The 27,527-nt window shown below is 31.9% G+C and overlaps 1 protein-coding gene across 5 annotated transcripts; it reads right to left on the bottom strand.

Annotated features, from left to right (window-relative positions):
* Positions 1-200: 200 nt before the first annotated feature.
* Positions 201-19,519, bottom strand: NRAMP6 (NRAMP metal ion transporter 6). Of its 5 annotated transcripts, XM_022868171.2 has the most exons (15): positions 17,256-17,639; positions 17,054-17,095; positions 16,840-16,982; positions 14,677-14,755; positions 14,546-14,586; positions 14,018-14,096; positions 9,466-9,570; positions 8,936-9,045; positions 8,584-8,765; positions 8,429-8,498; positions 7,594-7,767; positions 7,339-7,443; positions 6,644-6,775; positions 1,249-1,344; positions 201-763 (listed from the first exon to the last, which is right to left on the bottom strand). In XM_022868171.2, the coding sequence occupies exons 3-15, from the start codon at positions 16,951-16,953 to the stop codon at positions 422-424; spliced, it is 1,629 nt and encodes a 542-aa protein (XP_022723906.1). In that variant the 5' UTR covers positions 16,954-16,982; positions 17,054-17,095; positions 17,256-17,639; the 3' UTR covers positions 201-421. The 5 variants fall into 5 exon arrangements, with proteins under 5 accessions (XP_022723906.1, XP_022723905.1, XP_022723903.1 ...); XM_022868170.2 differs by lacking the exons at positions 17,054-17,095; positions 17,256-17,639 and adding an exon at positions 19,298-19,519; XM_022868168.2 differs by lacking the exon at positions 17,054-17,095.
* Positions 19,520-27,527: the final 8,008 nt, after the last annotated feature.

Here is a 27,527-nt window from a genome sequence, read left to right as displayed (position 1 = left end):
CAAATTCGAATTTTATTCGAATCGAACACGAATAACTTATAAATATTAATGTATCATTTACATCCCTATATCAAACTAAATCAAAAGATTGGAAGTAAACCATAAATATAAACCAAAATTTATTCTAATGCTCATATTGTCGAGGAAAATTAGCATTTGGGGTTTGCTTTATAAAAAGGATGGAAAGTTAAGCTATAATATATGGAAGTGGTCGTAAAACCTAGTTATTGGATAAACAAATTTTAAATCCTTATCATTTCCTTATTTCTGCGGAGCAAATCCGAAATTCTACTGTTCAAAGGAAAAAAGAAAGCTACAGCTAAACCTGCCTTCCTAATGTAAATAAGTTGCACTGTCTATCAGGAAAAAAGAAAGCTACAGCAAAACCTGCCTTCCTAATGTAAATAAGTTGCACTGTCTATCAGTCAATGTCCTCCGTCGGACTTCTCTGAGGCAACTGCATGCTTACTATGTCTTCTCTAGGAACACGGCACACTGATGTGCTACTGGAGTCGTTAACCATCTGCCGACTTTCAGGTGTAGTTAATGCCAAAAGTTGCGTCGACTCTTTAGTAGGCCGGAAGACCAGGTAAGCGATTGCAGCCAAATAAATCGCCACACCTGAAAATCCAAATATTTCCAGAAATACGACAGCAACAAGTTTCCAATGACTGTGAAGAAGCAAGTGGATGAAGCTCGTCACAAGATAGTATATGTTTATACCCATGATCAGGGAACCAATGATCCATGTCACAACTGAAACCTGCATAGAACTTATCAAATAAGTAGATTCTTGGATAACAGAAAAGGAAAGACCAGGCATCTGAGTTATACTACAGAATGTAGACACTTTCTTCTAACCAGTACATATAAGGCCAAATATAGAGAAATTGATCCGTGCTTGTGATAAAAAACAAAATAAACACGCAAGAAAATTATACCCTATGCATGAGTGAGAAAACCTTCAAGAATCCTGGCCAAAACTTTTAAGTTTAGAATAGCTTATGCGTAACAACGCTTGGACAATATATTGATAGCATTCAAAATGAACAAAAGCCACTGGAAATTTTAGGTCGAACCAATTCTCTAAAGCTTTATAACTTTTAGATGTTCTCAGCCAGATCATTTTAATGACAACAATTGTTTATTCAAGCAACTCCCGAGAACAAAGTCAGTGATAATATTTTTGACCAAGTTTGTAACTAGATAGCACCTTGCCTTAAATCAGGAAAGCAAAATTAGTCTTACCGCAATTGGGTTGACGTATGTCCCCATCTTGGTCTCACTGCTGGTGAACTTGAGAAGTGGAATGAGAGCAAAAGGCAGCTCAAAGGATAAAATCATCTGCAAACAGGAATCAAGGACAACTAACTTGAGGATGATGCAAAGAAAAATCATGATTCCTTTTTGTCATAACTATGACAATTCTAATGATAAAATGATGCAACTTCCTCCGATTCCACTATCAAAAAGGAAAAGAGAAGGCTGCGAAAGACATGCTCAAAAGTGATTTAAATGCATCATTTACTCAGATTTCTTTGCAGGATCGACTATTCCAAGTTAATTATTTAAGCAACATGTGGAAAAACACTTATTTACAGCTGATTGTAATCTTGTAATCTATATATTTATATTTGTATCTCTAGAATTAAGTATTTGTATCCCTAGAATTAAGGAAGATTTAGTTTCCTAGTTTAACTCTTAGTTAGTTGTATATAAACTTAAGATTCTTGTATAATTAAAAATAAGCAGTTTTTCAATATATACTCAGTTTCCACATGGTATCAGAGCTTTAGGCTCTTCTTGGGAAGCAAAATTTTCAACCTTCATTGCTGACTTTTTTAGGCCTTCATTGACGAACCCTTTCAAAGAAAGATATCACTACCACCCAATTTGAGGAAATGTTAACTGGGAAAATCACTGGAGTACTACAGATATCTTAGAAACAAGAAGAGTTCAACAAGGAAGAGATTGAAAAGCTAAGAAACTTATTTAAAATCTCTGAAAAGCCTACTATGGTATATTCTTTGGGTAAAGTTTCTACTTCAGGTAAAGCTTCCGGATCTCATGGATTAAATGTCTCGACTAAGCTTATTACGAGTTCTTGGTTCATTGACTCATGAGCCACAGACCACATGACACATTCCTCACAAAAGTTTAGTATATATAACCTGTGTCCTAGTAATAAGAAAATTGTTGTTGCTGATGGTTCACTTACCACAGTGACAGGATTAGGAGATGTTCAAGTTAATCCCTCATTTGTTCTTAAAAATGTTCTTCATGTTCCTAGATTGTCTACTAATCTGATATCTATACAAAAACTTACCAGAGATATGAATTGCAAAGTAACTTTTTATCATTCTTATTGTGAATTTCAGGACCAGAGTTCGGAAAAGATGATTGGACTTACTAAGAAGAAGGATGGACTATACTATCTTGAGACATCAAATAACACAAGTAGTATCAAAAATAGTTTACCTTTGTCATTTCTTTCTGAAAAATCTTCAAATAAAGACAAAATCTGACTTTATCATTTTCGTCTTGGACATCCTTCTTTCGGAACCTTGAGAAATATGTTTCCTTCTTTGTTCAAATGATTAAATGTTGAAGATTTTCATTGTGATATTTGCGAATTTGCAAAACATAGACGTGTGTTTTTTTCAATCAGTAACAAAAGATGTTCTATTCCCTTTTACTTGATTCATAGTAACATTTAGGGTCCCTCTACAATTTTTAATATTTCTAGTGCGAGATGATTTGTTTCATTTATAGATGATTGTACTAAGGTCTCTTGGGTTTTTTTACTTAAATCCAAATCAGATGTGAATAGTGTGTTTTTAAGCTTCCAAAACATGATCTAAAATCAATTTGGAGTGAGAATCAAGAAATTTAGGTATGATAATGTAAGAGACTATTTCAACCAGAGTCTATTCACCTATTTCCAAAAAGAGGGGATTATCCATGAGTCATCTTATGTTAATACTCCACAGCAGAATGAAGTGACAGAGAGGAAAAACAGTCATTTACTAGCCACAACCCGAGCCTTTTTTTTTCAAGCAAATGTACCTAAATCTTATTGGGGGGAAGCTGTTCTCATTACCACACACATTATAAATAGGTTACCTTCAAGAGTTTTGGGATTTAAAACTCCTATGGAACTACTCTCACAATTTTATCCCAACCTCAATACCACAAACAATCTCACACCTAGGATATTTGGTTGTACATCATTTGTTCATGTTCACAGTCATAATTGGGAAAAGTTGGATCCAAGAGCGATTAAGTGTATTTTTGTGGAGTATTCTTCAACTCAAAAAGGATATAAGTGCTATCATCCTCCTACCAAAAAATTCTGTGTCTGCAGATGTCACTTTTGAAGAAAATAAACCATTTTTTACTCAACCTTATCTTCAGGGGAAGATTTCATTCATGGAAGATAAGGATAAAGACTTCTTTTTGCTTGATATGCCCCTTTCTTCAACATTTACACCCATTAATTCTTCTAAGTCGAAACCTGTTTCTGCTGAGCCCAAGTCAAATATTGAATTTGAGTCTGAACCTATTCGAAACACGGAAGATGTGATAAAGGATAATATTGTTCTTGATTCTATGAAAGAATTACAGGTGTACTCAAGAAGGAAAGTTTCAAATCCTGAACCAGTGCTAGTCTAAGAACCTGATCCTAACTCTGAAAATGAGGTAACTACAATTTTTGACTCTGTTTCTCAAAATAAGCATGAATCTCTTAAAACTATAACTAGTGATTATGATTTGCCTATTGCCATTAGGAAAGGAACCAGAGAATGTACTAAACATCCACTATACCTAATATCTAATTTTGTGTCATTTGAAAAATTCTCATCATCCCACAAAAATTTTCTTGTGAGCCTAAATACTATTTCTGTTCCAACTACATTATCCGAGGTATTATCCAGTGAGAAATGAAGGCAAGCCATGAAAATAGAAATGGAGGCAAGCCATGAAAATAGAAATGGAGGCCTTAGAGAAAAATCAGACATGAAAACTGGTAGAGTTGCCTAAAGGAAAAAATCCAATGGGGTGTAAATGAGTTTTCACTGTAAAATACAATGCAAATGGTACGGTTGAAAGGTATAAAACCAGGTTAGTGGCTAAGGGCTACACTCAAACCTATGGAGTGGATTGCCAGGAAACCTTTGCTCCAGTTGCCAAGATGAATACAGTTAGGATTTTGTTATCATTGGCTGCAAATTACAATTGGCAGCTTCAACAATTTGATGTAAAGAATGCTTTTCTACATGGTGATTTGGAAGAAGAAATATATATGAAGGTTTCACCAGGATTTGGAGGTCATTTAGAAGCAAACAAAGTATGCAGGGTGAAAAAAGCTTTATATGACCTTAAACAGTCTCCTAGAGCTTGGTTCGAGAGATTTGCCAAAGTGATGCTAGCAATGGAATATAAACAGAGTCAAGGAGATCACACATTGTTTATCAAGCACTCTAATTCAGGGAGAGTCACAGTTATACTAGTGTATGTTGATGATATAATTGTAACTGGAGATGATGAAAAAGAGAGAATTTTTAAAACAGTGTTTGGCTAGAGAATTTGAGATAAAAGAGCTAGGGAGATTGAAGTACTTCTTAGGAATTGAAGTAGCTCACTCACGGCATGGTATTTTTATCTCACAACAGAAATATGTGATGGATCTTCTGAAGAAAACTGGGAAGCTTGCATGTAAACCTGCAAATACCCCTATAGATCCTAATCATAAAATTGAAGAAGCTAATGAAGATGCTGCTGTAAATAGAGAGATGTACCAAAGATTAGTTGGAAGACTCATTTATCTCTCAAATACTAGACCTGATATAGCATATGCTGTGAGTGTGGTAAGTCAATTTATGCATAGTCCTAAAGAAGTGTATCTACAGGCTATCTACCATATATTGCACTATTTGAAGGCCAATCCTAAGAGAGGTATCTTATTAAAAAAAAATTCGGGATTAATTCTAGAAGCATATACAGATGCTGATTATGCAGGTTCAGTAACTGATAGAAGATCCACCTCAGGCTACTACACTTTCTTAGGTGGTAATCTTGTGACTTGAAGGAGTAAAAAACAGAATGTGGTGGCAAGATCAAGTGCTGAAGCAGAGTTCAGAGCAATGGCTCAAGGAATTTGTGAACTACTATGGTTAAAGATTATCCTAGAAGACTTGAAGATCAAGTGGGATGGACCAATGAGACTCTACTGTGATAACAAGTTTGCAATAAGCATTGCACATAATCCTGTGCAACATGACAGAACAAAACACATTGAAGTAGACCGACATTTCATAAAGGAGAAACTAGACAGTGGGTTGATTTGTACACCTTATATATCAACCAAGAGTCAACTTGCAGATGTGTTGACTAAAGATTTCAGTAGTGCAACATTTCAAGAAATTATTTCCAAGCTGGGAATGGAAAACACCTATTCACCAGCTTGAAGGGGAGTGTGGAAAAACACTTATTTACAGCTGGTTGTAATCTTGTAATCTGTATATTTATATTTGTATCTCTAGAATTAAGTATTTGTATCCCTAGAATTAAGGAAGATTTAGTTTCCTAGTTTAACCCCTAATTAGTTGTATATAAACCTAAGATTCTTGTATAATTAAAAATAAGTAGTTTTTCAATATACATTCAGTTTCCACACAACACACTCCCTTTATCCATCCAAATGCGAGATATAGGTGTCTTTGTGGTATATGAAATACTTCTATTTGATGTAGCCAAATTAGTATCCTCACATGACAAAACAAACAACACTTCTTTTCTTCCTCCAACATGGAATCATAACAAAAGTGTTAAGCACAAAAGAGTAAAACCGAGGCACATTTAAACTAGATGGCTGCTTTATATGTAATATGATATTCTGAAACCACTGCTAGAAACATGATATCCAATAGAACATCAAGTAGTAAACAAAACTGTCATGGCACATCAAAACCTGCCGCTGCCCAACAAGCAAGTAATTTAATTAAGGGCACAACAGTCAAACAAGGAGCTACCACATTTATAGTACTGTAAAGTATCACCAACTATCAGAGAACCATTTAACTGAAAAGTTTATGCTGATCTCAATCTCTGTTCCGCACCCAGACTAAAACCAATTTGCAATATACAGAGAAATGCAACATGGACACAAGGCCACAACAGACCGCAAACAGACCAATGTAGAACAAGCACCATTTAAAGATCTCTAACATGTAGTTGCATGTGCAAACTTTTTGGGGCTCTGTGAGGCCTAAGAGCAAGCTTTTATCTTGCCACATGCTAGAATTAAGATTTTAGTTCAATATAATAAAGGATTGGTAAAGACAAGATAGTAACAAGTTTTGAGTTACCATACTCTTTTGGGTAAAGTGGCTACTGTCAAAACTTAAGCCCATAGATTAGGGCATGTTAGTATAATAATTTTACCATTGCACCAAACAATGGCCCCTTTGGTGGGCAATACAATCAAGGAAACTCAGCTTAATTATGCAAGCACCCCTTCAGCTAATTCACTAAAACTACACATAGAAATCTCACTCTATTCCAAAGATTGATATTATTTTATTTAGACACATGCACCAAAAAATTTTGCAAGAAGAAAACATTACAGGCAAGAATATCATACCGATGCAATGATAATTAGCTTTCCGGCCCCAGCAGAGCCACCAATGACAGCAACAATTAAACTAGGGACAATAGCCAAGCATCGAGTAAGTAAGTTCCGAATCCACGGTGTTAGTCGTAAATCAAGAAAGCCCTATAGAAAAAACAGGATAGTCCAAAGAAACAAACTTAATGCAATAAGCATATATCTCAGACAGAGAGCAAAAAAAGATACAAAGGTTATAAGGCTACTATAAAAATAGCTTCTATCAAGTTACTTTGAGAAACCAAAAAATCAACCAATCTTTTGTTAGTGAATTATAGAAGGAAATGAAAGAAATAGAGCAGAAATAGTTTTTTTTTTTCCTTTCTTTCTTTTGTGGAAAAGAAAAAGGAGTTTACTTCTTAAGTATTTCCGAGAGACAAAAAGATGGTCATTAAAACCAGTGGACACTACTAGATCAAACTAACCGCAATTAGTTTATGATCAAGACTTATTTGATCCGAGAAGAACAAGATAAGAATCTATAACCTATGATCTTGACATGCCAAGCTCTGCAAATTAATTTTTATCAGAGTGATGAAAAGGTCCGGTTTTATAGCACCTTAATAACAATTATTTATAACTTCAAATTTTCAATATAGAATTGCTTACATTGTTTTATTCCCAAAAGATACCTAACCTGCAAAATGCTATGCAATAGAGTAATAAAGTACCTGCATTACATATTGCCCAGCATATGTTCCTGTTATAGTAGAACTCTGACCTGATGCAAGCAAAGCAATTGCAAAAAGTTTTGAACTCCAATTACCTAGGACATTCTGTAAACAATAATATAAATAATATCATTTTTCAAATCTAGAAAGTTCACGAGTGAACAAAAATTATCTTAAGATGAAACAAATTAAAACCCGAGAGTCAGGGAAGTAAAGGCAGCTAAAGAAGTCATAAAATGGCTAGGGACCACATACACTTAGTAAGAACGAGGCCTTGTTCAGGTCTAAATCCTCACAGCTAGCTTGATCTTCTGGATTCAAATTTGAGGAATTGCAAACTGCACCACTTACAGAGATAACGGAGACATTAATGAGAAATGCCACCATCAAAGCAAAGCCACTTTCTATCATATAAAATCTGCAAGCCTCCTGCAGACAAAGTACTGCTTCAGATATTGCTCATTGGTATATAGAATAAATCATCACTAACATGTAATGTTTCCTATTGTAGTGAATGGTATCTTGCTGCTTTTGCCTCCATAAATTTAACTAAGTCTTACAGAGATTATATTGTTTGAGCACTCAATTATGATTGTCGACATACTTTGTAACTTAGCTTTCAGAAGAAGGGGAAAATAAAAACCCAGAAACCAAATATAGATTTTCCGTCCGAGAAGGAAAGTGATTTGGACTCAGCACCTAGCCCATCAGACTATTATCTACAAAGGTTGAGCTCAGTGAATTGCCATGAGCAGCTTACAAATATAAACTCTCTCTTGAATCTTCTCCAGCTAGAAAAATTAATCGAGTCAGATTTCAGAGAGCTAGTCTCTACAAAATTTGTTGGCGGAACATGCATAACTAAATACTTAAATGCCTATATTTAGTTAAGCAAGAGGACTTGAAAAGAAACTAAACTACAAATATGATAAAATGGCTAACTATATTGCTCTTCAAAGGAGGCAGATGTTGTAAGATTCTCAACTATGTTTGGCAAATATGCACATTAGGATCATATTTCCAGTTGCATATGGAAAAGCAAGTTTAAAACTAGTCTGCCTAAAGAACTTAAAATTATCCAAGAAATGACCTTAATGCCCCGCACTGATCGTGGGATTCTCCTGGAAAGCACCAATGCTGAGTGGAGAAAGAGGTTGTGCCTGCAAAAGGGTCACAGAATCCAACAGATTTACAATGTCTCAAGTGGCAGGAATCACTAGAAACTGGGATGAAAAAGACACCTACGGCATAACCATAGCTCCAAGAAGTGAAATGGCTAGACCAGTAGCACCATTTCCTTTGAGTTGAGGAACAAAAAGCCCATCAAGAACTTCACTGGCCACAGGCTTCGCATAGCCAAGCTCCGCAGAAAAGCACCCAGCAATTGTAAGTACAAGAAGAGTGATAAAAAACTCAAGTTTCCTAACCTGAAAAATAAAGAACATAAAGGATTGAGCTAATTCCAACAAATCAATATCTTGGATCAATTAAACAAGCCAATAAAGTTGTACTTCGTTGGTTCAATGACACAGAAGAACAAACCAGAAAAATACAGTAATACCTAGATGTATAAGGCATACAAAATCAATCAACATACCCCATACTGCTGCAATGCTAGAAGAATCAATGTACTAAGTCCTGTCAAAAGGACACCAATCCAAACTGGGATGTTGAAGAGCATATTCAATGCAAAGGCTGTGCCAATCACTGGACAAGGAATGGATCATAAGTCAGAAGTAGAACCGAACATGAAAAACAATTGAAAAGGCAACAGAAACTAAGCCCCAGGTTTCTGTCCAGTCCATCCCAAGCAATTTTTATAAACAGCATTAGAAGGTTAAAAGTTACAAGAATGAAATGGAAGCTTTAAGAGTCATGCACAAATTTAACCAACATTAAGCACTCAAAGAGTTAAATAAAGATGGTAAATGGACTAACTACAAGAAAATTTTAAAAATTAATTGAAGTGCTGCATCATTTCAAACCTTAAGTTCATTTTTCTGAATATAAAATATATTTTCCTGAGTTATTTCACATTGAAATGTTTCCAATTAAATTAAGACCTTTATCATGCAGCAATAAGACCTCATGTTCTTCGGCTTTTAAGCAAATAAGCTTTATCCTCACCTTCAGGAATATCACATGCAACAATTGCAATTTCAGCAAGAACCCATAGGATGAAGTTTGGGCCTCTAGGATATTCAGCTCTGCAGTGTTCTGCTAAATGCTTCCCTACAACAATGAAAGAAACATTCAAATGAAAAAAATAATATATATATCAGTACTTGTGGGAAAACACTTATTTACAGCTAGTTGTAATATTGTAATCTGTATATTTATATTTTTATCTCTAGAATTAAGTATTTGTATCCCTAGAATTAAGGATAGAAAATTATGATAAATAATCCCTCAATTAGAGGATCAGTTTTAGGAAGATTTAGTTTCTTAGTTTACCCACTAGTTAGTTGTATAAAAACCTAAGGTGCTTGTATAATTCATGATTTGCAGTTTTTTAATACACATTCAGTTTTACTCTTAGTTTTCCACATAGTTTTATTTCTTAGTTTTTCCACATGGTATAAGAGCTTTAGGTTCTTCTTGGGAAGAAAATTTTTTCAGCCTTCGTTGTTTAATTCTATTTCATGCCTTCATAGCCAAATCTTGTTAAATCTTTTAGTCTTATTTTTTCCTTATTTGGCCTTCATTGTCTAGAATCGTCTCTGGTTAAACTTTTACTATCAAGGCTCATTTCAATCCTAACAAAGATAACCATGCTAGAGATTGCAAAATCAACCACTACTACTCGATTTGAGGAAGTGACAATTGGTAAAACCATCGGAGTACTACAAAAGTATCGGGAACAAAAAAAGTTGGACAGAGAAGACATTGAGAAACTAAGAAGCCTATTGAAAGTTCTTGAAAAGCCTACTGGAGTATGCTCTTTGGGTAAGGTCTTTAGTTCAAGTAAAACTTTTGGTTCTCATGGATTAAATGTCTCGATTAAACCTATTACAAATTCTTGGGTCATTGACTCAGAAGCCACAGACTATATGACGCATTTCTCATAGAAGTTTAGTACATATTATTTTCTAGTAATAAGCAAAATTATTGTTGCAAATGGTTCACTAACTACAGTGGTAGGATTAAGAGATGTTCAAAGTAATTCCTTGTTTGTTTTTAAAAATGTTCTTCATGTTCTTGGATTATTTCTGATATCTATATAAAAACTTACCAGAGACATGAATTGTAAAGTGACTTTTTATCCCTCTTATTGTGAATTTTAGGATCAGAGTTCGAAGAAGAAGATTAGACTTGCTAAGGAGAAGGATCGATCATCCTATCTTGAGACATCAAACAACACAAGTAATATCAAGAATAGTTTACCTTTGTCATTTCTTTCTGAAAAATCTCCCAAAAAGACAAAATCTGACTTTATCATTTTTGTCTTGGACATCCTTCTTTTGGAACTTTGAAAAACATGTTTCCTTCTTTGTTCAAAGGATTAAATTCTGAAAATTTTCATTGTGATGTTTGTCAACTTGCAAAGTATAGAGGTGTGTCTTTTCCAATTAGTAATACAAGAAGTTTTATTCCTTTTTACTTGATTCATAGTGACATATGGGGTCCCTCTACAATTCCTAATATTTCTGGTGCAAGGTGGTTTGTTTCTTTCATAGAGGATGGTACCAGAGTGGTCACTTGGATATTTTTACTTTAATCCAAATTATATGTGAATAGTGTGTTTTTAAGCTTCCAAAACATGATCCATAATGAATTTGGAGTGAAAATCAAGAGATTTAAGTCTGATAATGCAAGAGACTATGTCAACCAGACTTTATCTACCTATTTCCAAAAGGAGGGGATTACCATGAGTTATCTTATGTTAATACTCCATAACAGAATAGAGTGGTAGAGAGGAAAAACAGTCATTTACTAGTCATAACCCAAGCTTCACTTTTTCAAGCAAACGTACCCAAATTCTACTGGGGGGAAGTTGTTCTCACTGCCACATGTTATAAATAGGTTCCCTTCAAGGGTTTTAGGATTTAAAACTTCTATAGAACTACTCTCACAATTCTATCCCAACTTTAATATCACAAATAACCTCACACCTAGGATATTTGGTTGTACATCATTTGTTCATGTTCACAATCATTATAAGGGGAAGTTGGATCCTAAAGCAATTAAGTGCATTTGTGTGGGGTATTCATCAACTCAATAAACGTATAAGTACTATTATCCTCCTACCAAAAAATTTTATGTGTCTGTAGATGTCATTTTTTAAGAAAGTAAACCATTTTTTATTCAACCTTATCTTCAAGGGGAGACTTCATTCATGGAAGATAAGGATAAAGATTTCATTTTGCTTGATTTGTCCTCCTCTTCAACATTTTCACCCATTAATTATTCTGAGTCAAAATCTGTTTCTTTTGAGTCCAACTCAAACATTGAATTTGAGTCTGAACCCATTCCAAACATAGAAGATGTGATAAAGGATAATATTATTCTTGATTCTATGAAAGAATTACAGGTGTACTCAAGAAGAAAAGTTCCAGATCCTAAACCAATGCAAGTCTAAGAACCTGATCCTAACTCTGGAAATGAGGTAATTACAATCTTTAACTCTGTTTCTCAAAAAGAGCATGAATCTCCTAAAACTATAACTAGTGATTATGATCTGTCTATTGCCATTAGGAAAAGAACCAAAGAATGTACTAAGCATCCACTATACCCAATCTCTAATTTTATGTCATTTGAAAAATTCTCATCATCCCACAAAAATTTCCTTATGAGCCTAAACACTATTTATATTTCAACTACATTATGCAAGGCATTATCCAGTGAGAAATGGAGGCAAGCCATGAAAATAGAAATAGAGGCCTTAGAGAAAAAAAAGACATAAGAACTGGTATAGTTGCCTAAAAGAAAAAATCCAATTAGGTGTAAATGGATTTTCATTGTAAAATACAATGCGGATGGTACTGTTGAAAGATATAAAGCCAAGTTGGTGGCTAAGGGCTACACTCAAACTTATGGAGTGGATTATCAGAAAAATTTTGCTCCAATTGCCAAGATGAATACAGTTAGGATTTTATTATCATTAGTTGCAAATTACAATTGGCAGCTTCAACAATTTGATGTAAAGAATGCTTTTCTATATGGTGATTTGGAAGAAGAAATATATATGAAGATTCCATCGGGATTTGGAGATCGTATAGAAGCAAACAAAGTATGCAAGCTAAAAAAGGTTTTATATGATCTTAAACAGTCTCCTAGGGCTTGGTTCAGGAGATTTGCCAAAGTGATGCTAGCAATGGGATATAAACAGAGTCAAGGGGATCACACATTATTTATTAAGCACTCTGATTCAAAAAGAGTCATAGTTCTATTACTGTATGTTGATGATATAATTGTAACTGAAGATGATGATAAAGAAAGAGAATCTCTAAAACAGTGTTTGGCTAGAGAATTTGAGATAAAAGAGTTAGGGAGATTGAAGTACTTCCTAAGAATTGAAATAACTCACTCATGGCATGGTATTTTCATCTCACAATAAAAATATGTGATGGATCTTTTGAAGGAAACTGAGAAGCTCGCATGTAAACCTGCAAATACCCCTATAGATCCTAATCATAAACTTGGAGAAACTAATGAAGATGCTGTTGTAGATAGAGAGATGTAGTAAAGATTAGTTGGAAGACTCATTTATCTCTCACATATTAGATCTAATATAGCATATGCCGTGAGTGTGATAAGTCAATTTATGCATAGTTCTACAGAAGTGTGCTTACAGGCTATCTACCGTGTACTGCACTATTTGAAGGCCAATCCTGGGAGAGGTATCTTATTCAAAAAAAATTCGGGGCTGGCTCTACAGGCATATACGATGCGGATTATGCAGGTTCAGTAACTGATAAAAGATCCACCTTAAGCTATTGCACTTTCCTAAGTGGTAATCTTGTGACTAGGAGTAAAAAACAGAATGTGGTAGCAAGATCAAGTGCTAAAGCAGAGTTCAAAGCAATGGCTCAGGGAATTTGTGAACTACTATGGTTAAAGATTATCCTAAAAGACTTGAAAATCAAGTGGGATGGACCAATGAGACTCTACTGTGATAACAAGTCTGCAATAAGCATTGCACACAATCCTGTGCAACATGACAGAACAAAACACATTGAAGTAAACTAGCATTTCATAAAGGAGAAACTAGAGAGTGGATTGATTTGTACACTATATGTATCAACCAAGGGTCAGCTTGCAAATGTGTTGACTAAAAGTCTCAACAGTGCAACATTTCAAGAAATTATTTCCAAGTTAGGAATGGAAAACACTTGTTCACCAGCTTGAGGGGGAGTGTGGGAAAATACTTATTTACAACTGGTTGTAATATTGTAATATGTATATTTATATTTGTATCTCTAGAATTAAGTTTTTGTATCCTTAGAATTAAGGAAAAAAATTAGGAAAGACAATCCCTCAATTAGAGGATCAGTTTGAGGAAGATTTAGTTTCTAAATTTACCCACTAGTTAGTTGTATATAAACTTAAAGTGATTGTATAATTCATGATGAGCAGTTTTTCAATATATATTCAATTTCTCTTAGTTTTTCACACAATTTTATTTCTTAGTTTTTCCACAATATCAAAATATAAAAAGAAAATATATAGCAATATACACCTGTAACAACACCCAATTTGGCAGCCAATGACTGAATAACAAGAGCAGCACATGAAGACATTAATATGATCCAAAGTAACTGCAAGAAAGATATAATTATCATAAGAGGAACTGAGGCAGAAATTTATTTTTCAAAAAAAAAAAGAAATAAAAGAAAAGGAGAAGTTAATGTTAAGTTTCCTCACAGGTACTCATGTTGTTCCAGTAACCATATTGGCATAGATCAAGAAAGAAGCAGTGTCTATTGAGGCTCAAACAGACCACAACAAGAGACCATTTTTCTCATTTAAAGTTGTTTTGGATAATGAATTTTTACAAATAAGACCTTGCTAAAATGAGGAATTTGAAATGTACCAAAAAAAAAAAAAAGAAATTTACAAATTTTACATCAACTTCCAATAGTATTGTCACTCTATCCTCCTACTCTCCTTTGCAAACAGGACTTACTATCAAATTTTCAAATTGTCTAGAAAAAAAAAAAGAAGAGAATAATTTAAAAGCCAAATAAATGCAGTAGAAAGTACTCACACCATACTTGTACTGTGCTCCTGCTTGCAAATCAGTTTCAACTATAAGTTAAAACAAAAGATTAGCGTTACAATTATATGCTTATGTTAATTTTGGTAACACAAAGAAAACTTCTAAAATATTGATCTTACAATTTCCAGGATCAATATATGCAATTGAAACAAGGAATCCAGGACCTATGTATGCAAATAAGTTTTTCCAGCTTTTTCTCTGCATAAATAAATTGTCAATAATGAAAATTATCATGAGTCCAGTGAACACTGAATTCTTATACATAAAAAGTGCAGTACATTTATAGAGCAATGGTCATGCCAGGAACTTGTTCAGAAAAAAATCAGAAAATTGTAAACTTATAGACCAATTGTCCAGAAGGAAAATGCAACCTGAAAGAGATAATACCAAATTTCCCTTAACCAGTATCCAGAGAGGAAGAACAATATCTAAGCAGGAATTTAATACATAAAATGTGTAAAGTTCTATCAAACTAGCGTAAGCTCAAGAGACAACATACCAATAGAATGGTAACCATTTCTCATCTTTTATTCATATACTACAGCATTTCAGCTCTCAGTGATTACTCAAAATCTCTTTTCACATCATAAGGTGCAATCACAATTATGAGCAGATCAAACTAGCTGATGAATCTATGGCTTATTGAAAAATAATTATCAGATACATATTGAATTATTTTATCCTTGCTACTTAAATGAAGACACCACGTACAAATCCTTTCACAGTTGTAAATGAAACCTCAATGATTTCCTGTTGATCACCCCATATCATATTTTTTGATATACACATATAATACTTTTTTTTTCTTTATTTAACTGCATAGGTTTTGTATGATCAAAGAATATAACACCATCATAATTCAACATTCTTCTTTGCAGGTACTATCCATCTGCAAACCTCCTATGTTGACAAAAGATTCTTTTCTAATCTCTTTTTTATCCTATCCTATTCTTTGTGCAGAAAATTCCAGACTAGATAGGTTTATGCCTTTCTCTATATTAAATATTGTTTCCATAAGATGTGCATTTCTGGACTAATTGTATAGGAAAATGGAAATTACTGACTTCCTTTTTAATTGTATGAGTCATGATGGTACCTCTCCCAAAGCACTTAATAGTAAAAAACACAAAGCAAACAAAAGTATAATGAAATAATGGTTTCCCCAACATTTAATTGCATTTTCACAAGGTTTCTTTGGCAACATAAGGCTCACATCTTATTTCCCTGAATAATCTGTAGTCATTGAGGACCACGCAGAGACTTTCATTTTATAACATTCACAACCCTCAAACCTTTTGATAACTTGGGATAATCCTGATTTATAATTTCTTTTATAAGTAAAGATTTCACACATGGTGAAATGCCCTTCCATAAGCAATAGCAATATTGAATTGATTTTTCTGATGCATATTTAAATTTCTCGGACTACAGTTTCAGAACACTTCTTAGGAAATACTTAATAGCAAAAATATAATTCAATACTTTTTCTCTCAGATTGGCATCAAAATCCATAAGCTGGAATTGCAATATGTAATTATAAATTACAAAATCCATCAGAAAATAGAAGAAGAAACAAGAATTCTGAACACTTTCTTATAATAAATCTTGTAATCTTCAAACTTGGTGTCGTAAAGACATTTATAGTGATTGATTACCCGAAAAAAATTTAAAAGAACCCAACTAACACTATAGGAAGATATAAACCTAATTGTTCCTATCAACAGTAAGGGACAAATAAAGAAGGCATGTTAAGCAACAAATGCAGACTTCACATGATACGGAATAAATCATACCACGTCATGCAAGTTTCAAAATCCATTATCAACTCATCTAGTCAGAGATGATTTAATGACAATTTCTTAACTAATCCCTTTCTGCAGTAAACAATTGAAAAAGTCATCCTCAGCTTATTATTAAATAGGACGCCAAAGATGACCGTAGCCATCCTCCTATAGCCATATTCCAACAACATCACCAATTAACACTCTTGCTATGAACATCTAAAAAGTCATCTTCACCTAAATCCACCAATTGACTGAGACCAAATAATTCCCACTCACATCACTTGAATCTTTCTCTCCCAAAATCTTAGTGGAGGTTTCGGCAAGACCTCTCCTGAACTTAATCAAGCCATATCAACAATCACCTACTATAATATATGCTTTATCATTTACTCTTCCTTAAACAAAAGAAATTAAATAAGAATCAACAATTACAAAAAAACGTTCAATTCAATAATAAAGATTCTATAAAAGATTATATGAATAACCAATCAAACTCACGTCTGGCACCACTATCTGATCAGTATCTGCATTCTGGATCAGTGGTGCATTTGCGAAACTCTGGTTTCCGATAGAAGCAATGAACTGGGGTTGCCCAGAATTCGAATCCGCCATACCTTCTTTTTCCTCTCTATTTTATCCAACTGAACTTAAAACCAATACCCAAATGAGAAAATCAGACAAAAAAAAAAAAAAAAAAACATGTATTGGTTACATGGGGTTCAGCTTTAAAGCAAAATCCGAGCAATCTGGTTAGCTGAGACAGAACAATAAAAAAGAAAAAGAAATGAAAAAAAAGATACAATTTTTCTTGGCAGGCAAACTAAAAGAGCAAGAACAACATGAATAAAGAATCTGACAAGCCTCAGCCCGTAAAAATGAGCATAAATGAAAGAAGAGAAGGAAAGAGCAGATACCCAGAGAGCCTCTCTGTACCAGTTTCTTCTGTGTATAATAAAGATGTAACTCTCTTCCTATAATAGTCTATTATATATAGAGAGTGAGAGTGAGAAGAGAGGAGTTGTTCGATGTGGAAGTCTTTCTCACTTAAATTTTATATTTAAGACAACTTTTGGCTTTTGATTGCTTTTTGTGGGCTCTACTCTCCAGTTTACAAGTGTCTTAAACTCCTGTTTTCTGGTTTTACTAACAGCATGGAGATCTCACTCTCTTGTACCGTTCCTTGTTTCCCACGTACTCCGTTTACAAAGTACAAAACTGTTTGTTCTTCTCTCAAACCATTTCCACGATAGTCCCCGTGAGCCAATTTACCTTTTCTCTTTAATTGAAAGAGTGAGTCCATTCATATATATAATCTAATTTTAAATACGATATAATGATATAATATAAAAATAATATAAAAAAATATTATATATATTTTTAAAAAAAATATTATATATATTTTTAAAAAATATATTATATATTTATATTAATATAAATTTTAACATGATATAATTCATATTTTTTATATATTAATATATCTAAACACGTGAGATAAAATGAATAATATATTTAATTTAATTTTGTTATATAAATATACGTTTAATATATTTTTATATTTATTTTAATTATAATATAAACTATAAAAATTATTTTAATTTTTAATTTTTTAATTATGATAATTAATTAATTATTTAATATTACATAAAAAATATTTTAAACATTTAATTATGATATTTATTTAATAATTATTATGAAATTATTTTTTATATTATGAATATAAATACAATATAAATATTAATATTAATATTAGTCTTATATATTATTATTTTATTCTTTAATTTTTAATAATTTATTATTTTAAATTTGATACTAAAAATTAATATATTTAAGTAATATTTATTAAAATTATATATATTAAATACATATTAAATGGATATTAATTTTTTTCATATTTAAGTATTTTTATATTATTAATATGTCAAGTTTATTAAATTATAAATTATAAATAAATTATAATTATTTATTATTTTAATTATGTGCTTATATATATTCGTATTAGTTATATTTATTCATATATATTTATATTATTCATATTTATTCGTATCATATTTAAATAAATAAATTATATATATATTTATTTATCGTATTATATCACGTGTAATAAATATAATAAATATATCGTATTCATATTTAAGATTTAAATATATTTTATAATTTATGTTGTGTTATTATATATCAAATATGATAAGATATATGATAAAAAAAACTAAAATTATCATATCTATCCAACCATCACCTCCTATGATTTAGAACAATTTGTTTTTTCATGGGACAAGATTTAGTTTCTTAAAACAACAATTTTTATTTTGCTTAATATATTTAACTCAAATAAATTTACTTTTAATATTATTTTTTATTAATTTATTTTGACAATAATAAGAATAAATACACAATTAGATTCAAATTGTCTTTATAAATAAACTTTCATTGTGGAGAAATCAATTATTTCTCCCAATCTTTACTTGATATGATTTAAGTCTTCAATATATGTGATTAAGATTATCAAAATTTTATGCGTTCTTTCGTAATATTAAATTGGGTTAAATATTCATTTGACCCATAACTATAACACCCCGATCACTTTGAGAATAAAACTTTGCAATCAAATTCTTGAAGTTGAATTGATTAACAATGTTAGTCAAATGCTGATGTGGCAAATTTCAGTCAACAAAACCATGTCACGTATCATTTAATTTAATTTTTAAAAATTGTTTTTAAGTATAAAAAATATAAAATATAAATTTTAAAATTTTTTATAAATATTCATAATTAAAATTTTATTTTTGAAAAAAATAAAAAAATAAATTTTAATTTATATTTCAAAATAAAAAATGAAATACATAAAGTAATTTTTTTTAATTTTACTTTTTGAAATAAAAAATTTTTAAATTCAAAAAGTGAATGGAGTCGAGGAGAGAGAGAGAGGAGAGAAGGGAGAAGGTGAGGGTCGGCCTACCAACGATGATATATAGCCCACTAGGAGCTAGATCTAGCTGGTGCGAAGCAGCTTTGACGGATCTGCTTCTGGTTGAGTTCCTTCTTCCGTCGGCCTTCTCTCTGCTTCCCCAAACTTGCCGACGCCACTCCTGTCCTTCGTCTCTCTCTCCCATCGTCTCTCAATTTGGGTTTTTTTTTTTTTTTCTTTTTTTATTTTGTTTTTGTAACTTTAAAACTAAAAAATTTATGTTTTTTTACCTTTTGAATTCCTTTAAAATATTTCGTATTTTTATTTATATTTTTATTTTTTAACTAAAGATGTGACGTGAATCCAAAAATGATATAACGACATATGATTGGTTTTCAATGTCACATCATCTTTTAAGTTATACATTAATATTATATTGTAGGGGGAAAGTACATGATGGAAAATAATTACTTGTACTTAATTGTGAATAAAATTTTTGTACAGGTACCAATGTCATAGAATAACATATGTTCGAGGGTCAATAAATATTTAACCCTATTGAAATTATAACATGGAATCGTTTTTTGGTATATATGGTTAATTTTTTATTGATTTGTAAAAAAATACTTATTAAATTGTATTTATTCATAAAAATAATGAATTTATTTAATAATTTTTTTGAAAATTATTTTCATTAAAATTGATTTATAGTTTATAATTTTTTATAAAATGAAATATCATAATTTTATAAATTGTTCATTCACTAAATATTATTTTATATCACTATTTTATAAAATGTTTGTTGGTTTTAGGTTGAATGTGTAGTTTAAGGACAAATATATTTTATATTAAAACTTAAAACTTTAGTTTAAATTATAATTTCGAATTTTGATACTAAAATAAATTTATGAAATAAAAGAAAACTATTTTTATTATATAATTTATATGAAAATTTTTATTTAAAAATTGCAACATAAAATGTTCAGTTTCCTGCTTATAAATCATAAATAAATAAATCAACTGACTTGCGGTATCAGATTGCAAAATTAAAAAATTCGGTAATCGAACGGTGTAGAAACAGGCTAATCTAGTGCAATGTCTATCGTTAGCCGCATATGATAATGCCTCCTTCATATTCTCCAACGTATGGCCGTGCATGAAGATGTAAAAAGCATAAACCCACATTGGCACGTCATAAAAAATGAAAATGCGACCCGCCATCAGAGAAAACCCTTTGCTTCAAAGAAAACGACAAGCGACATGCTACGTTTGTCGTTACTGGATAGCCATATGGTTGGTTGTAATTTTAGGTAAGGTTTATAACTATTTGGATTGAATAATATTTTATTTAACTTTTTAAAATAATATATAATATTATAAATTTTTTAAATTTAATTTGAATTCGAATTAATAAAATTTTTATTTGAATTGAATTTTATCTATTTGATTTGATTTATCTATTTTTAAAATTTAATTTTTTATATATTATTTTAAGAAAATTTTTAATATATTTAAATAAATTTATATATAAAATAATTATTTTTATTTTATAAAAATTAAAAAATATATATAAAAACTAATAAAAATATATAATTTGTTTCATTTTTTCAAATTTTCATATCTTGATATGAAATTCAATTCGATTTTTATATATACATTTAATATTTAAAATTGATTCGAACTGTTTAAAAAAAATCGATCCAAACATTGCTATTAGGGGTATTAAGTGGTCCAAATGGTATAATGGCATTTTTCTTCATTAAAAGCCTCTGGTAAATAATTAGGGGTATTTCAGATATTTGTATCGACCTGACCTGACACATTTAGTGTTACATTAGCTCGGTCATGTCATTATTGTTTCTCATTAACCCATTATCTTTTATCTATAAATATAGGTATCCAGACGATAATATCAAAGTTTGATCTTGTCATAAACCTTTTTCCTTTCTCTCATTGCAACCTCTTTCATCTTGATTTCTGACTTACACGTCGAAGTGTAAATGCAGATAACATTCCCTGCCTTTGCTTCTGATCATTCTCTTCCTATTTTCTATTCTTTCAGGAATATCCTCACATTAGAGGTTGGCACAAATATTTGGCGCTTAAGTAAGAGCTTTTCCATTCATTACCCAAGCACGAAATAATGCCCCCTAAGAAGAGAACTTTAGATGAAGGAGAGATAGTCGTTTCGATTGAAATGGAGACATGTAATAGCCAGTATTCGAATTAACTTGCCCCACAATAGGCTATCTAGCTATATAGCAATTCCAAGTCCTGACCAAGCAGATATATGCTATTAAATAAATGTTATAGACTATAACCCCACCCCAGGCCTTGAAAGTTCTCGACCTAGTTACCCCAGGGTAAAAAGTTGTGAAAAGGTAACCGAGCTATGAAAAGATGGAAGCCTCCTTGACCTTCAGAGAAGAAAAGTACGACATTTCTACTCACCACCACCCCATTCACAACTCAACACATGCTATAACCCAAAAACCAAAACAAACTATCCCAAAGCCCTTGCCAAACAAAGACTTAAAAGTTTATATGCAAGCTATGGAGAAATAGCTAAAGGTGAAGGTAGTGAGTTTTGAAGACGAGCTTAAATTTTTGGAGGCCTTGCCTTTCACCGAATAGATTGATAGAGCAATGCCTCCTAAAGGGTTTAAAATGCCAACTTTAGAAACTTACGATGGTACTCTTGATCTCTTCGATCATTTGAAACTTTATAGAGCTAACATGATGATGCAAGGTACGGATGAAACTCTGATGTGTAGAGGCCTTACTATTACCCGCAAAGGTGCAGCTCGATCTTGGTATAATAGTTTAAAACTAAGGTTAAGCAAAATATTTAAAGAGCTTAGCAATTCTTTCTTGTCTCAATTTATAAATAGCCGAAGAACGAAGAAGACGACATTAAGCTTGACATCAATTTATCAAGGCAGTAATAAATCCCTAAAAAACTATGTCACGTAATTTTAACGTGAAAGATTTACAAGTAAAAGACCCAAAATAAATGGCTGCTGTAGCTATCTTGACAAGTGGACTTAGTGATAGAGAGTACCACCTAAAGCTAACCCTATCATTAGAGCTACCTAAGACTTTGGCCAACGTCTTACTTGTAGCTGAAAAATATATAAATACTAAAGCTGCATTGAGAAACACTAAGGTGAGAGAGGCTCATCCCTCCTCTTCGGTCATAAGAAAGTCAAAGATTTTTACGATTATCTTCTAAGAGGGAGACGATATAGGGCCTAAAACCTTAGTGGAGAAAAAAATTATACTATACTAAATACCTCATTAGAAAGGATTTTGATGCAAATGAAGAGAAATCTGGAGCTCAAATTGCTGAAGCCACATAGATAGAATTCAATGAGGGATCCAACCAAAAGATATGCTTTCCATAAGGACATAAGCCATAACATCGAGGATTGTATCAACCTAAAAAATGAAATTAAAGTTTTGATCATAAGATGTCTGTTGAATAGATTTATGGATTAAAAAAGATAAAAACAAAATGATTAGATTACATATGGGACTAAAAAAAGCCCACAAAGGACATGAAAGGTAAGCCAGAGGAAAAAAAATGAAAAAGTTCAAAGAGATGAGCAAAGACAAAAAAAAAAAAAGGTTAACCTGACAATAATAAGCTAATCGCTAGAGTGATTAATGTGATTATTGAGAAAAGCTCAACCTTGATAAAAAGAACGTCCAACTCGGGTATGATCATGGCCATTGGCTCTTCAATAAAAAAAAATTAGAAAGATGAGTCTATCTCATTTAGCTCGAAAGATTTAAAAGGAATCCAACATCCCTATAATGATGCTATGGTAATCACGGCAATGTTAGATAATTATGTGGTTAAGAAGTTCTTATTCAATAATGAGACTTCGATCGATGTCATGTACTACACCACTATGAAAAAAATGGATATTAAGAAAGATCAATTGCAATTGATTATCATAATCCTAGTAGGATATAGGAACAAGCAAGCACCAATGAAAGTGACTATCAAACTACCGATCTTTTTGGCAATGAAATTGAGGACAGTCACTATAGTCATAGAATTCATGGTAATAGACATCCCATCTACCTATAATATGATATTGGGTTAACCTAGCCAATTTGTTATGCGACTCATAGGCTCAACTCCCTATCTAAAGGTAAAATTTCTAACACCTTTGAGGGTTGGAAATGTGAAGGAAGGCTAATCCATAGTGCGATAATGTTATATTATGATAATGAATGAGAGGACTAGAAAGCAAACTGATAGCTCAGTTAAGACCAAGAATGCTAAAAAAAAAAATGACAAGCAACAAGAACCAAGGAAAAACAAGAAAATAAGAGTAAAAATTTACAACATATGACCAACCTGACAGAAGTGTGCTATTAAACCACTCTAAGCTCTTAAGCTCTAATAGCTCTAGTAGAAGATACATCTTTTGTTTCATCTTTTGAACTTTTAAAATGATTTTGAAGGTGACTGAGCTCTTAAGCCAATAAAAACATTTATATGTTATTTAAAATGAGTTAACACGCTGACCAAAATAAAAATTGAAATGAAAAATATATTCTATTCAGCATATGTTTTGATTATTTATCAATAATCTACTGATTATCACGTTGGCATCTATCTTTGTAAAAAATTATCCTGACCTAACTAAATTAAAAAATAGTAAAATAAAGTCTGACCCTGATGAAAACTGACCTAAGCTAGTAGAAGACCTTGTGACTATACTATTTTAAGAAAATATTCTAAAAAAACACATGCAAATCAAAACTAAACTTGAACATAAAGAATAATTAATTCAGCTTTTAAGAAAAAATGCTGACCTATTTACATGGACACCATCTAATATCTAGGATTGACATCGAGGTAATGGTCCATAGGCTGTATACTAGCCCAAACACAAAACCAATTTTACAAAAAAAAAAAGACCTTTACACCAAAAAGATAGAAAGCTATCGAGGAAGAGGTTGACAGATTATTACAAGCGAGGTTTATTAGGGAAGCTTACTACCCTAAATGGATAGCCAATATGATTATGGTCAAAAAGTATAACAAAAAATGGAAAATGTGCATTGACTTTATTTACTTTAATAAAGCATGCCATAAAGATGATTTTTTCCTAGAATAGATCAACTAGTGGATGATAGTGTCGAGCATGGCCTTTTTAGCTTTATGGATGCCACTTTGGCTATAAAAAAATTAAAAATGTTGAAGGAAGATGAGGAAAAAATAGCTTTCATCACTGAAAAGGGCCTTTATTGCTATAAAGTGATGCCTTTTAGCTTGAAAAATGCAAGGATGACTTATCAAAGGTTGGTCAACAAGATCTTTAAAAATTAGATGGGCCATAACATGAAAATATATGTGGATGACATAATAATCAAAAGTAAGAGCTTCGTTGAGTACTTGAAAGATCTCGGAGAAACCTTTGACACTTTGAAAAAATACAAATGAGACTTAACTCGAGCAAGTATGCCTTTAGAGTTACATTGAGTAAATTCTTTGGCTATATGATCAATAAGAAGGGGATAAATATGAACCCATAAAAGGTTCAGGTAATCTTAGATATAAAAGCATTGAGCTCAGTAAAAAATGTATAAAGGCTAACTAGAAAAATAACCCCTTGAGCAGGTTCATATCTAGATTCGTAAAATAATGTCTACTATTTTTTAAAAGTATTAGAAATATCTCTGATTTCAAGTGGACCATTTAATGTTAGAAAGCATTTGATGAACTCAAAGAGTTCCTATCTTTTTTGCCCATCTTTTTTAAACTGAGATCCAATGAGACCTTGTATTTATATCTAGCAACCATAGACCAGACCATAAGCTAGGCTTTGGTCCATAAAAAAGAAGGATAGGTAAAGATCGATCTATTTTGTAAGTAAGGTACTACCAGGGTTAGAGATAAATTATAGCAAAATAAAAAAATTAGCTTATGCGATTGTCATGTCGGCCAAAATACTCAGGTCATATTTTCAAGCCCATAAGGTACACGTATTGATCGATCAATCATTGAGGTAGGTTTTGCAAAAGCTAAAATTATCAAGAAAATTAATTAAGTGGGCAATAGAGCTTAGTGAATTTGACCTATATAAACTTCTCAGGTCAACCCTAAAGTCTCAAGTGTTGATAGATTTCGTTATAGAGCTTACGTCGGCCTATTCTGATAAATAACTTGAAGAGAATGAAAAAGCTACAAAAAAAGAAAGTTGAAAACTTTTATTGATAGATTAGCCACAAATAATGGTGGTAAAGTCGACCTTATTCTAATCAGTTTGAAAGGACTATAGTATCAATACCTCTTAAATTTTAGATTTAAGGCATCCAATAATGAAATAGAATATGAAGCACTGATAGTTAATTTAAGATTAGTAGCTAAGCTAAATATTTAGCATATCATCGCGTATAGCAATTCTTAATTGATGCTTAGTCAAATAAATAGTAAGTTCAGAGCTCGAAAAGAAAAAATTTAAAGATATCTAAACAAGGTACTCATTCTTGTAGCCAACTTTCAAAAAGTCTAGGTAAAAAAAATATTAAGGTCTGAAAACTTGATGGCAAATGCCCTATCTAAATTAGCCTCAAGAATAATGACTGAGAATTCAAACCAAATCTTAGTGAAAGAATTGGCACAAAAAAGCACCAAGGAGAAGCTTTAAGATAAATCGAGGAAAAAAAAACTTAGATGACCCAAATTAGGGTATACCTGACTATGAAAGAGTTACCCTATGATAGATTTTGAGCTAAAGTATTAATAAAAGAGGCTTTTTAATACACGATGATCAATGAAAAGTTATACAAAAGATATTTTAACCTACATTATCTTAGATGTGTGGATGACAAAGAAGCAAATTATGTCATAAGAGAAATTCATGAATGAATAGGTGGAAACCACCTTAGACCTTAGCCACTTACCTACAAAATGCTTAGGTAAGGTTATTAATGGCTCACTATCAGAAAGGATATGATTGATCTGACAAAAAGATGTGACAAATGCTATAGGTTTGTCTATGTACAATATCTTTCATCGATTAAGCTTACTCTCATCATTAGCCCTTAGCCCTTCATGTAATGACGAATGGACGTCTTTGGACAATTCACCTTGACCATAGACCAAAGGAGATTTGTTCTGATAATGAAAGACTACTTCATGAAATGGATAAAAACTAAAGCCCTAGCCACTACAATCGATACCCAAATCGAGAAATTTGTGTGAAAAAACATAATTTGTAGTTTCAGCCTACCTCAGTCTATAATAACGGATAATGATTAACAATTTAATATTTTGAAGTTTAAAGAATGGTGTTCAAATATTTACATTAACTTAAGATTTATGTCGGTCGCGCACTTTCAATCTAATGGACAAGCTAAGGGCAAAAATAAGACAATATCAGAGGCCTTGAAAAAGAGATTAGATGAGGTGAAGGGAAAATGGGTTAATGAACTCCTCGAGGTACTATGAGCCTTGAGGACAACCACCAAGGTACCCACAAAAGAAACCTCATTCTATCTGGCATTTGAAACAGAAGTCAAGCTGTCTATCAAGATAAGTTTTTTGAGTTTGACAATTTGGTTAGGGTTGAAAAAAAGAACTGAAGAGGCCCTAAAGATTGACTTAGATCTAATTGTAGAGTAAAAAAACATGGCTCTGACACGAATAGTAGCTTATCAATAGATGGTATTTAGCTATTATAACAAAAGAGTTTGACATAAAAACATCAAGAAGGGTTACCTAGTATGTAAGAAGGTTGAAGCCTTAAGAATTGATGACTGAGGTGGTAAGTTAGCTCTAACCTAAGAAGGACCATGTACAGTTAAAGAGGTCTTTCATGATGTAACTTACGAATTATAAGATATGAACTACAATTGCCTACTGAGGACACAGAACACAAATAATTTGAAAATATATTATTAGTAGCTCAAATTAAATCGAGCTTATAATTGTAATTTAAAATAAAATAAAGTTATGATGATCTTTTTATTGATTAGCCTAAGGATAATGCTTTTGACCTAATGTATCTGACTTTAATGTTAGGCCTGAATGCAAAAATTATTTTAGTCCTTAAATTGTTCAACCTAATTCGAAGCTTACTCGAATCACGCTGAAACTCATAATATTTAATTACTCTAATTAAATCAATTATCTTGGAAAATTTAAGCTTAGGAGTCACTGTCCAATCTAATTCTAAGTCATGAGGTCATTTTGTACATAACTATCCAAGCTTAAACTTAGTAAATTTAAACTAAATAAAACTGAACTGAAACTTTAGAA

Source organism: Durio zibethinus, chromosome 28 (assembly GCF_047325235.1).
Source record: "Durio zibethinus cultivar Kanyao isolate XHJ-2024 chromosome 28, ASM4732523v1, whole genome shotgun sequence".
NCBI lineage: Eukaryota > Viridiplantae > Streptophyta > Magnoliopsida > Malvales > Malvaceae > Durio > Durio zibethinus.
The sequence above is the reverse complement of the archived record's forward strand: the minus strand, read 5'-3'. Positions and strand labels throughout refer to the sequence as shown.